The sequence below is a fragment of the Suillus clintonianus genome (assembly GCF_016758775.1).
Source record: "Suillus clintonianus strain FC179 chromosome Unknown DEU56scaffold_3, whole genome shotgun sequence".
Lineage (NCBI taxonomy): Eukaryota > Fungi > Basidiomycota > Agaricomycetes > Boletales > Suillaceae > Suillus > Suillus clintonianus.
Window position 1 is genome coordinate 695,304 of NW_024539227.1, and position 12,828 is coordinate 708,131.

Here is a 12,828-nt window from a genome sequence, read left to right on the forward strand (position 1 = left end):
AAAGAAACAGGCCATTGTAGTTGGTGCAATATGCCCAAAAAATCAATCTTTAGGCAACCGGGAGCACAGCACTTCCAGCTTGTGCACCGATCTCAGCGAGATCCTCTTATTCATGATCCTGATGCAAGTCAGCATGTCCTGAAGGCATTTGTACGAGCGAATAACAAGAAGGTACGCAAACTACGCGATACGTATTTTATCCCTCTGCTCATTTAATTCCCGCTCCTAGGGAAAGACTCGGGCCGATCTCGAGTCACTCCTTTCTCCCGATGATGTTGCCCATGACGCTCACGCTCATGTCGGCGAAGCGTCATTATATGGTGTATATTTTGACGACACAGAGTATGACTACATGCAACATCTGCGCACGGCTGGCGCAGAGGAAGAGGGTGTAGAAAGCATACTCGTCGAGGCACCTGTTACCACTCAAAAATCGAAAGGCAAGGGCAAATCAAAGGATCCGATCTCCTTGCGCGATCTGCCACCAGAGGCACTACCATCTACAACTGAGATTCCCAGGAATTATGAGTCACAGGAAGCCGTTCCCTCATCAATCGCAGGTTTTCAGCCGGACATGGACCCACATCTCCGACAAGTTCTCGAAGCATTGGAGGATGATGCGTTCGTAGATGATGGTTTAGAGGATGACTTCTTCGGCGAGCTGGTAGCAGAGGGACAAAGAGACGAGGATGATGAATTCGGGTACCAGTTCTATGAGGACGGTGATACCCCACAGGATACCCCTTCCACAGAGGACCACGAAGACCACGAAGACCCTGACAGCTGGGAAGCTCGCTTCGCCAAGTTTAAGAAAGAACAAAAGGAGGGACCCCCGCCCAGCGACTCCGATGACGAACTGCAGTCAGAAGGAGGTGACACCGTAGGAACTTTGCCAAAGCTACCTGTCATCGGCGGAAAGCGCAGGCGTAAAGGCACTTCCGACGCCTCTGGATACAGCATGAGCAGCTCGTCAATGTATCGCACAGAAACGCTAATGACATTAGATGAGCGCTTCGATCAGGTAATTGTGATCGATTTTGTTAGGTCATCTTTTTTGATCACTTGCAGCTAATGGAGAAAGAATATGGCTCTGGTGAAGGAGAAGAGGTCGAGGAAGAGAATGACGACCTTTCATCTGAACTATCAGACGAAGCTCCTGATCTCGTTACCTCGCGAGAGGATTTTGAGGCCATGATGGATGACTTCATGGATAACTATGAGTTGCTTGGCAGAAAACTAAAGCCAGTGCTTCCGGGGGACTCTGGCACAGAGAAACTTAACACCCTGCGTCAAGCAATGGGCCAGGATGAGCGGGTACGGATAAGATCAGCAGATGATGATGACGACGACGAGCTAAATGACGACCGACTTTTCGCTGCATATCATGCTTCAGAGAAAGAGGATACATGGGACTGTGAAACGGTACTGAGTGAGTCGAATCATTTCGCCAATGCAAACTCTTATCTGAAGCAGAATAGCGACGTTTTCCAACCTGGAGAATCATCCCCGCGTGATCCGTGCACGAACATTGAAGCCGGTTCCGAAAATTACCCTTGATCCCAAGACTGGTCTTCCCACTTTAAGCGACGATCATCAAGCCGCGGAGACGCGAAAGGGTCATCGTGGCTTACGTGCAGTTGCAGAAGAGGAAGAAGATTCCCCAGAATCCTCAGGTAACCATATATCTGATTGCGCAAATGATGTTCTACTAATATTTCACCGACTAGTGGCCAAGCAAACCATATCCCGCCCGCGCGACGAATCGAAAGAAGACAAAAAGGCTCGCAAGTCGGCTGTCAAAGCTGACCGTCAAGCACGTCGTGTAGAGAAAAAGGCGACACAGGAGCAGTTCTCCGCAGAAATGAAGCACCAAGCACACGGCCTTGCAAATAAGGCTCAAAGCAGTAGAACGAGAAAATTGTAGTATGCAGCTCGCGGTGTAAAAAATGGTGTAATGTACAGGATTTAGATCATCGGGTATTTACTGGCACGAATGGTATGTGGTAAGGCTACAGTGGAGTGACATGATGCTTGTGTCTTGAATAAAAGGACGTGATATGATTCACCAGTCTGGCCAGAGTTCAACCAGACTGTTCAAACTGTAAGGGTCTTCTTCTGGGATGTCTTTCTGCTTCATCCATCGATCAGGTACCTAGGACAAAGTGTCATTGAGACGATGCGAAATCAAACTCGTGTCCACTCACTAAGGGGAAATATCTGTCCATGGCGCCCATGAATCGCTGTCTATACTGCTTGGGTGTAACAATGGTGGGTTCTCCTTTACCAGCGCCGCCAAGGAAGGCAGACTCCTTCACCCAGCTCTCGAGTTTCTTGTCCCAGGTGTAGGTGCGAATGTAGTCTAGTAAGTAGTGAATACATCACCACAAGCAGTTACAAAATTGCCACTTACCAACAATACCTACCACTAGTTCATGGGTTTGAGCATCAATGCCGACGAGAAGTGAATAATCCATAACATTGATGTCTTCCAAAAATTTGGTGTCGTTATACAATGCTCCCCTCAGTATACGCTTCGAATGTTCACGAAGATAAAATGGTGAGAGATGAGCAGCTGTGGAAACGATGTTTAGTGACTTCAATGTCTCCAAGATAGGTTACATACTTTCGACCAGGTTTTCATCCAGAAGTACTTCGTTTTCTCGTCCAGTGGATCGCACGTGACGATTACGGGTCGATCCCTTAAGATCATAGATCTGAATGGGTCGTCAGGAAAGTGTTTGAGTCGCAAGCAAATGTCGCACCCTGGAAAACCGACGATCGTAAAAGAGGTTCTCCATCACAAGCAGGTTCATGTGTGTCAGTTTGGCCTTGCTCGAAGCCTTATCTCTTGACTTCTTGAACGTCAATTTGTAGCATCCAAACACCTTAGCGAGTAAAGTGGGACGCTGATAAAAGTCGTTTAGAACGCTTGCAGCCAAAAAAACAAAAGAACAACTTACGTTGCCAGAGATCGCAGATGCCATATATTCAAAGTATGCCGGACCGAACGTCTCCATCGTCTGAAGCTCTGCCTTCGAGAGTTCTTTCGCAATGAAACGGTCGTCTTGTGGAAAAGTTAGTAACATCATCACGGGGGCAGATGAACAATAAACCTCTTGTCTTCAAGAATGCCGAGCCAGACTTTCCCCCATTGGCATCCCATTTGACACACCTTGCCAACGACTCAACCATACTTTTCTCACAGTCATGCGTCCTGCGCAAGGCATCGAACTGTTCTGGATACAACACAGTACAACTGATGGTTAGACCACCACTTTCAAAAGCTAGAATGAAGTCAGCGCATTGTACATCGTGTCAAGTACAAGAACGCTCACTAATCACCCAAGGCATTTTCGTCGACGCAGATTTGAGCTCCTCTGCGGGGTTACCGGGTTCTGCAGTTTCGACATTGACTACTCCCCACGTTGAGGACGAATCTGCGACAGAATGATCGTCGGGCATGAACGCTTCCCCTCCATCAGTCAGTTTTGGCTCTCGCGCAGTGCGCTTCTCGGCCCGGGACTTGGCCAATATTTCTCGGTATTGAGGAGAACTGCAAGTGATCAGCGATAAGTAAGATGACTGATGACAAATAACCTACTTCAAAGCCAATGCGATGATAGATGTAGGCTCATCCGTCCTCACAACCATGGAAGAATCACGGAAAATATGCTCCGGGTCATTCAGTGGATCTTCAGCCTCTGGATCTGGTCTGCGCGGAGGGAACTGGGCCGAGAATAATCCCTGGGACAGTCCCTGGAACGCCTGCTTGAATATCGAGTTTCTTCCAGGTTCATCAAGCGAAATCGGAGGCGGTGTTGGTGGGAGATTCATCGGGATCTCAGATTTAAGGAAAGGGGATGGCGGAAATGATGTCACTGACCCGAGCTGCTGAGCTGGCGGTGGAAGCGGTGGCGTCGATGATGGGGGAGCTGGGGAAGGCTCGCCTGCAGGTACAGGAGTTGATACCGTATCTGTAGCGTTCTGCACAGTGACCGTAGGAAGCGTGACAGATTGTTCTGGCGACGACTCCATTGTGTTCTTATCTGTCGGTTTTCGTGCTTCATCCTCGTCACCACCCTCATCGTCTGCTTCACTAGAGCTATCAGAGCTCTCCGACTCATCCTGTATCGCATCTTTGATACTATCCAACACCTCAACTGTAGCACGAGCAGAAGCAACTGGCCGTGCCTTGCGACCCCTGATGACCGCATAACGCCTATTTGCTCGCTCGGTATCTCGATTTATGCGCTCAAAGTGCCGCGCAATATTAGAAACCTTGCTCCCAGCACCTTGAGGCGGCCGCCTGAACTGAGGCTTTACGGTAGGCACGACTGAGGTGGGACGTGAGGGTGCTTTGTCTTTTTGGAGTGTTCGGGCAGATGGCTTCCGTCGTAAGGTGCGACCACCACCGGCGGGAAGCGGTTTCGATGTGTGGGGCGGAGATGATGTCGTTGGATCACCGTGGAGAGATCTTACCCCACGCTTATCTGGTGATGGCCGTCGAGATGCCGTCGAAGACTCAATGGAAGATCCAAGTGGTCCGGGCATACGTGGATTTTGAGTGCCCAGGGAGCGACGATTGAGGTGCCTCGAAGCTACGTTTGCGGCGTAGCTGGACTCAAAGTCGGACACCGAGGGCTTCTTAACAGGCTCATGTCTGTGCCTGCGTATGGTAGAACGTTGAAACGGGGGCTGCGCAGTGTATTCTTGTTCACTTTCGGACACTGGAGGAAACGGAGCCAGAGCGGTCTTGGCAAGCTCCTCAACGCCCTGCGGGGGTAGGTACTCCTGATACCGAGCTACCAGCTCCGCAACGCTAGGGTGATTTTGCGGCCGTCGAGGCAGCCTTGATGCTCTTGTAACAACACGTCCAATACGAGTTTCACTTTGCTCCGCCTTTGTAGTGTCGTGAGCTAGGGAGTTTCAAAGAACAATGGATACACTTACTTGTGTTGTCGATATTTCACCTTGGTCCGAGAGTGCCCCATCATCTTTAGATGCACCAATAGTCGAGTCGCTGTCAGCGTCCGATTTGCGTTCAGTAGTCACTTCGGGCTCAACAACTGAAGGACGAGGAGCTTCCATATCAGACGAGGCCGTCGCTGTCTTCTCTGCAGCAGTTTCAGGCTCAGGCTCCGAAGCCTCTGACGCAGACGAAACAAAGGATCCTCCAGTAACCCGCCTACGAGTCAACGCTCCCTCTTCTGCCTCCGAAACACTGGAAAAAGGCTGGTGAGATTCACCAGGACTCATAAGATCAGTTCTCTTCGGCCACATCGCCCTCACAGACCCAAGGGCAGCAGATACCCTCCGTGTATTCCTGTCCAGCGTCTGAATGCCCCTCGGCTTCGGGAGTTTGTCAAAGTCCTGCTGCCATGCTACAATCTTGTCCTGTCGGAACGACCGAACTTGATTCAAAGCGAGGGTATCAGTCGGAGCCGACTCTTTGTAGATCTTGTTGATCAACTGAGCGATCTCCTCTCTCTCATCTTCAGCGCGTGTAATCAGATTGTTGATATCAGCGGTGAGTTTCGCGTCCTGCTCTTCATCACCAGTCGCTGCATCAATGCTGATGAGCTTGAGATCATCGACGAGGGCAGTGTACCAGGTATTATTCCGACGGTGCAGCCGCTCGTAATCCGCATTCTTGAGCTCCAGCTGCGACTCCGGACGGATGCGAATACGCATAGCGGGGTAAACAACCTCATGGAGGATGACAGGATCTGCCTGGAACCGCACCGTCATTCCCTTCGTCGCAAAGTACCGAATGTGGTGCTGGTAGATATTATGTTGACAGCCAGCACCTTGGACAAGCTGTACGTCTGCGGGGTAGAAGTGCAATTCCAAGAATTTTGCAAAGGAGTACCGCTGCATCTCTTCGGAGATGGGAATAAATGGTGTCGCTGAGCCACACACCCGACAAGCGCTCCAAGTCGTGATGGTCTCCGGAGATGGATAAAGATGCGGACCTTTAGCCTTGATCTGTCCATCCCACTGCTCAACCGCAACAGCAAGTCGGGTCTCGTTATGCACAAAGACCGTGCAATGCCTCGCAAGTGGCTGGTTGCATCCTTTCCCAGTGCAAATCGCTTTCGGGTCGAGGAACTGGACCAGCGTCTCATTAACGCTCTTCTCAATGAACTGACCCAGTGTGCAATCATTCTCGCCATAGAACTTGATATACTTCAATCCAGGAGCGAAACAGGCGCGATGAAGACCAAATTCTTCGATCGGGATGGTGTATTCCCAAAGGCTGATGCATTGGTACTGGTCAATCACGAAATCGTCAGCGTTCTTGCGGAGGTACCATTCCCAAATACGACGTTGCTCTTCGTGGCGATACTTGACCATACCGAACTGGCTCTCCAGCGCAATGTCCGCAGCGGTCTTGAGGGGAATCGTGTTCTCTTTCTCAGAAACGATAAGGCGAGGCGAATGAAAGAACGTTGACCCTCCAAGGATATGCAATGTGTTTGGCTGAGGCTCGAAGTAACCGGTGGGTTCCTCACCGAGGTCAGAAAGACCGGAAGTTGGCGTTTTCGGAAGATCAGGGAGTGGGAGGGCTTCAATTTGAGCTTTCACATCGTCCGCATCTGATTCGATTCTGGACATAGTGGCCGCTGCTTCACTGGCAGGCGTGGGGGTTCCCGATGGGGCCTTACTATCATTTTTAACAGGGCCCTTCTCCTCTCTTCGCACAATCTCGTCTTCCCAAGCGCGTTGTACACAGGTGAGCTCATCATCCAACTCCTTCATCCTCCTGATAGGCTGAGGAGGGGGAAAGCGCAGGGTGGCAGAAACAGATATGAACGTCTTGGTGTATGGCTCCAGCGACTGCTGAATCCGTTTCGAAAGACGGAGTCGCTCAGCATCAGCATCCGGAAGATCATCTTCAGCTACTTTGATCTCTGCCTCCTCCGCCTTTTGCCGCTCCTTATCCTCTGGAGTCACAAGATGCACCAGAGATACCGACGCAGGCACAAGAGCACCAGGGTTCGACGCCACGCCAAATCCTTCTACATGGCGCTTCGTAGCCATACTTGCCGGTACGGCCTCTGCGCTCAGGCTAGGGAGCGTGATCACGGAGTCCTTCCACAGGTGGGTCTCCAGTTTCAAGTTCCTCACGACAAACATCAAGAATCTGGTCACTTTCTTCACCCTCTTGAGCGTATCTACGTCTCCTCCTCTTAGGACGATAGTGCACCCCAATTCACGGCTGCATCCCTCAAACCGCATATACGTCTTCCGCCGCCCTGGAATTAGAGGGTGGTCGAAAGTCTGCACACGGAACCGCGTGCAATGACCTAATCGAGGTTCTCGAGCGAGCTTGTCCATGGACGAAAAGACATCTCCCTGAATCATCCGGGCCACAAATTGGATCGCGGTAGGCTTTACAGCGCGAGCGACGGCGATATTATGCTGCGCAAGCGCTTCGAGCGCAATCCTGCTCACTGACTTTTCCACCAACACCACGTGCGGCCTAAGCGCTGCGATCCTGCTCGCCAAGTTTCCGAGATATTCCTTTTCCTGTCTGAGAATCTGGCCAAAGTGGACATATTGGCCCTCGACTCGATGAAACTCAAGTGGGAAGGTTACGAGCATGACACGGGGATTACGTTGCATACGTGACATTTGCTTGTGTGCAACGTTCTTGGTTATAACGGCACCGTCAACGTACTCCGAGTCACTCGGTGCGCCACCTGGAATTTTCTTGATCTTGACATATCGTCGGACATCCATGTCTTCCCCCTGGTGGTACGGAAGCGCGGTGAAGGTGAGTTCTCGAGCGACGCGAAGGGCAAGTTTGAGCAGGGTTTCTTCCCATTCCTTGATATTGGGAATCTGCTCAGTCGTGAGCATTTGTCGCAACATGACGCGAAGATGGAACATGGAGATTAGGTTAAGCTCTTGAGCATAACTAAGCGCACGGCATGAGATCATGTAGCATGATACATTAAATTGAAAACTTACGCGGTGGAATCTCGCCTCGTGCGCCAACCTTCGATAGTAGGGAAGTTATCGAGCCGACTTTGTGCTCGGCTCCTGATAAAGGGCGTGGCGACATCAAAATCACCAAAGCTATTGAATCGGGAGCGCATAGCATTGTAATTTCCGGGACTATCTGGCCCGTGTTGCTCCGGAGAGCTCAAGGGAAATTGGATTGAGCTCATAGTACCCTCGACATTGATTGGCACAGTGACTGGAAAGTCAACTGGGGTCTTTGAGCGAGGAGCCACAGCAGCCTGTGCGGTATTTTTGCTGAAGTTGGATATTGAGGGAGGATCCTTCTCGTCTTCGGAAAGGTTCCGTCGAAAGGGCGCTGTACTCTCGCGGACAGGCTCCCACTCGCCGTGGAAGGTGGATACAGAGTCGTTGTCAGATATCAGTCTCTTTGTCTCAGCAATTGAATACAGATTAAACGGTTCGTCCGTCCTTCCGAACAGCTGGGACGCGGCGAATGGGGATTGCGGATGATGACCGAGGCTGAGCGCAAACGAGTCGCCGCCAAACTGGTGGGCAGGAAATGGGGAGGCTGTGGAAGAGACAACGGAACGCCTATCGTCGTCATCTTCGTCTTCGACCTTTGCGAGTTTCTCGAGACAGAGATTGCACACTCGGACCATGCCGTCATGACCAAACCTCGAACCCTTGATGATATTAGATGCACAACGCGAGCAGAATATTTGACCTGGGCTTGAATGAATAGCAGGTCTGAATTCAAAAGCTAGGATACGCACCACATATACGACAATGATGTTTGCGTCGCCAAGTAGTGAATACGCTTTTGCAATCATAACACTCCCTTGCATTGGAGTCTTCCATCCAATAATCGCGAGATAGGCCTAAGGCATAATTAGAGACGATTCAATAAAGGGTCAGTATGATTTACCTTCACCACGGATGCGGCGTATAACTTTGGACACAGAGGCAGACCGATTCAATGAAGCAGAGGTGCGTATACTACGCGCATCATCCTGGATGGGAAACCCAGGTATGGCGGTGCCAAATAGACCACCGTCTTGAGTCTCATATACAGGAGTATATTGACCACTACGTGACGGCGAGCGGTCTAGTTCTGCACCAAAGGATGGCGGGTCTGATACGACTGGTGTCAAAGATACGAGGGGTGGTGCAGTCCTGGATGGCACGACTGTTAGTGATAACGGACGCTCAGGTGCAGAGGACCGAGAAGAAAAGGCAGAGTTGTTTACGGAGATTGCGGATGGACGTCTCTGTTCGCCTGTAAGGGCTCCAGGAATACCATTGGGAGGCGGCGCGAGAGTGGAAGAGGTCAAGGGCGCAGCAAAGCTATTCTTCATGCGGGAAAACAAGGAAGTTACAAGAGCATAGGACGAATGGTCGTTTTCATCTTCTTCTGAGAATGGATTGAAGGAAGTCAATGAGGTGACATCGTCACCAAGTTTTGTGCTGCTCCGGGACCTTGACGGAAGGCCGGAATGGGTGCTCTGTACTGGAGAATAGGTTAGTGGTGATTCCATTTCGTTGTTCGGGATAACGAGCTCGAATATTGGAGCTGTTTGTCTACGCCCTTGCTGCCTTTGGCTGCCCCACTATCGGACAAGCATAATGATGATGGTACTGTTGGTCAACGAACTGAGGCGGTACAAATTGCCTTCTTGGGTAGTTCAATTACCAAACCAATCCTTCTCTGCTCTTACTCTCATCATCCTCCACATTGCCTGGATGCCTAGGGTTTCCCGCTACAAACGACATTCATGCTCAAGGGGATCACAGAGCACCCACCAGAATTTCGTCAACTTCCATTGTACACCCTGCAAATTAACACGCGCCTACGACCGATAGCAAAAGGCTCTTTAAGACCCCTCGTCTCATATTAAGGCGGCCCTGGCCCTGTCGAGCGCAACGTGACTACCCTAATAAATTACTGACATCTGTCCCCGCAGTCACAATAACCTTTGTATCTCATGACAGAAGCATGTAATAGCGCGAGAATATGAACTGCCTGCAGTAGACGCTCTCACCTTCAGGGTCATACACTTATGTATAACTTTTCGTCGAGTACCACTTAGTACCCGATACACATGATGTCCCTGGATGATCATTAAAGGGTAGACGTTCTTCAGAGGACCGCGGGTCCTCGCCTCTTCTTGCAGATACGCTGCAGCCAACAGAAACTTGACGGAGAGCATGGTACCACAGGGGAACTTTAAATTATACTCCGTAACCTACGCAAATAACTGCATGCTGCGCTATCATTAGTGGCCCATCAACTTTACAAAGTTCTTCATCCTCATGGAACACCGCCAAGAACCGCCGCCCATCCAGGACCACGATCCATCTGAGATCGATCCTATATGGACATCAAGCCGTACTGCACGCCAGATTTACGCCTTGGGTGAAGTCGAAAAAGTGAGCTGTGACATACGCCGTGCGCATGGCCCACCGCTCACAATCTAGCGCTAGGACATCACCCGTCTCCTATCTCTCGCAGCATCGTCCGTCTCGTTGCTCACTCTCCCACAGACGGATGAGCCCGAGGATAATCTCCCTCAAGGAGAAGAGCGCTCAGAGCAATTTGTTCTAGAAGTGAGCGAGTACTTTGAACGGCTAGACGTCAGTCAAACTTTTTCATTCGCACATCTCAAAATCTCAACTCAAACCCCGCAGTCAATTCAAGTAGCGATTCGCTCTTCACTCGCTCACATCCGCCAGTCACGAATCGCACCATCCGCGATTACAGCCCCTCCAATCGGGTTTGTTCCCCCTTCACTTGGAGTTGGTCTCCCAAGAGCGGCCGGAACCAGTCGAGGCTTGCAAGAAGAACGCGTCGATCGAGATGCATGGGTTGGCATTCTAGACGCTCTCACACGTCTCAAAGCATCACAGGAGTACGAACGACTGCTAAAGACTTCCTCAAACCACACAATGGATACATGAGTCCAACTAAACTACAATGAGCTACGCGTCTATGCCGAGGCCTTCGAATCCAAGTGTCTAATATAATGCAATCAAAAGTCAGGTTCGTATCATCGCGAGATTATAGAAGGCGACCCCCGAAACTTACACGCTCGCCTCCTCCAGTGCTTCCTCCGCATGCAACAGCTCAACATCCTCCGCAAACTCAAGTTGAGACTTGACTCGCAGCTTCCAAATGACGCGCATATAAGGGGGTCATGGCAAAGATAGAATAACACGACGGAAATACGCACGACGAGTTCTCGTAGATCTTGTACCGCCTTGCCTAGACGGTTATCAGAATCTTTGATCATTCTGTGTGACTCTTCCAGGATCCTTCTCTGATCGGCGTATTGTCATAAACATGAGTTTCAGTCGGTCAATGAATGTAAAATGACTTGTTGTCACGCACGGCACTTTTCACGTCCCACTCTTCAGCATTTTTTGCGATAAGCTTATCGAGTTTCCGCTGTTGCTCTTCTGCTTCTTTTGCATACAGGATATGTTCCTTCAGCAGCCTGAGAAATCGTGTTAGCGCTTTACGACCCGCAGAGTTGCTATACTTGCCTTTTCGCCACGCCCGACTTGATGTTCAGCTGACGGTGAACGGCTGGCTTGTTCGACATACTAGTACTAGTTCAAGGTCTGACTAAGTGAAGTGACGACGTTGCCCTTTCAAACGTCTTATCGCTGCACCCAGATCGACCTCATCGATAAGGTCGTCACAGCTATGAGCTACTTCTGCCGCTACTCCACAATCCATTATGCATAATCCCTTGATTCAAATTCGTGTACACTTTGAACAACCGCAGATCTGAGAAAAATGAAAACTGGTAGATGAAATCATTTCTCGCAAATGCATATCGACCAGGGGTACTTTCTCACATCTTACTATCCGAACAGAGTCTGTTCAGAAGTTCTTTTCAGAAAGCGGAAACATCGATATTCATTGCTTGAGATATAGGATGACAATTCTACAGATGCAGTACAGACAGCGCTCGCCAGTACAGGACAAGTACAACTGATAACTACAAACGCTTGATGAAGAACTGACAAAGATAGTGCGCGCGGAAAGGAAGCGGCAATGAGACATGATATCGAACAGCGGGGCGGGGCGAGTGACGATGAGTGATATGCGGATGAAAGGGTGGCAATATGAACCAGAGCGTGAGGATAATCGAAGTGTCAGGAATGTCGACGACCGATGCATCCAGAACCCGCAAGCGGGAGTGGACAGAACGTCAAGAACTGCAACAACAACCAACTCCTAGATCGCCGTATGCTTCAGGCGCTCAAGCCATCCTCAACGCACGCTGCACTTGACTGGCAAATGAGGTACAGAGGATGACGAGCTGCTCAGAGGCATGGAAATGTCGAAGTGGAAAATGTAGGCGGTGTTCGTAAACAACCTTCGAAAACAAGAACCTCGCTGTGCCAACCCCATGTAATCGCTGCACCACAGACATGCAATGCTGTGATCGCCATGAGTAATCCGCGAGATAGCTTGATGATCTCGCAAAAAAAAACTCGCAAAACGGGTAGGAGTCACGAAATAAGCGGTGATCAGTCGCCGGATCATGACAAAAGGTGATAAGTAGGGTGATAATAAAACATGCCGTGCGTGCTAGATGCGGAATGGTCTTGTAGGACGGAGATGAATCGCTACGTAAGGAACACCCATTCCAGAAAGGCGAGGATGCCCGTGAGAGTGTTGTCGATGATGATGCGCCTGTGTGTCGGCGTGCACGAGGCACGTACCACAATGAAGTGGTCGTTCGTCTCAGTGCGAGAGGGATGAAATGGAGCGGAAGGGGGGGAACAGAGGATGGCGTGATAACAAGAAGCGCACGCAGGGGCAGCGAAGCACGCACACCACTCGCAGAAGGG

At 50.4% G+C, this 12,828-nt stretch overlaps 4 protein-coding genes across 4 annotated transcripts; 2 read left to right on the forward strand and 2 right to left on the reverse strand.

Moving 5' to 3' along the window:
* Positions 1-30: 30 nt before the first annotated feature.
* Positions 31-1,924, forward strand: DEU56DRAFT_724521 (Low temperature viability protein-domain-containing protein; the record flags this gene model as incomplete). The annotated part of the gene is made up of 4 exons (XM_041347825.1): positions 31-171; positions 230-1,027; positions 1,078-1,429; positions 1,479-1,924. 4 exons carry the CDS (start codon positions 31-33, stop codon positions 1,922-1,924), a joined length of 1,737 nt encoding a protein of 578 aa, XP_041214894.1.
* Positions 1,682-9,611, reverse strand: DEU56DRAFT_318087 (uncharacterized protein). Its single transcript, XM_041345632.1, has 13 exons — positions 8,894-9,611; positions 8,742-8,846; positions 7,975-8,692; positions 4,951-7,921; positions 3,602-4,899; positions 3,336-3,553; positions 3,114-3,284; positions 2,961-3,064; positions 2,763-2,906; positions 2,624-2,714; positions 2,411-2,572; positions 2,205-2,359; positions 1,682-2,152 (listed from the first exon to the last, which is right to left on the reverse strand). The coding sequence occupies exons 1-13, from the start codon at positions 9,501-9,503 to the stop codon at positions 2,063-2,065; spliced, it is 6,837 nt and encodes a 2,278-aa protein (XP_041214895.1). The 5' UTR covers positions 9,504-9,611; the 3' UTR covers positions 1,682-2,062.
* An 898-nt stretch (positions 9,612-10,509) lies between these two features.
* Positions 10,510-10,923, forward strand: DEU56DRAFT_724868 (uncharacterized protein; the record flags this gene model as incomplete). The annotated part of the gene is made up of 2 exons (XM_041347837.1): positions 10,510-10,599; positions 10,654-10,923. Coding segments are annotated over 2 exons (360 nt in total), but the record flags the coding sequence as incomplete, so codon positions are not given.
* Positions 10,924-11,046: 123 nt separating this feature from the next.
* DEU56DRAFT_868076 (tubulin binding cofactor A-domain-containing protein) lies at positions 11,047-11,567 on the reverse strand (the record flags this gene model as incomplete). The annotated part of the gene is made up of 4 exons (XM_041355459.1): positions 11,047-11,130; positions 11,196-11,282; positions 11,354-11,459; positions 11,509-11,567. 4 exons carry the CDS (start codon positions 11,565-11,567, stop codon positions 11,047-11,049), a joined length of 336 nt encoding a protein of 111 aa, XP_041214897.1.
* Positions 11,568-12,828: the final 1,261 nt, after the last annotated feature.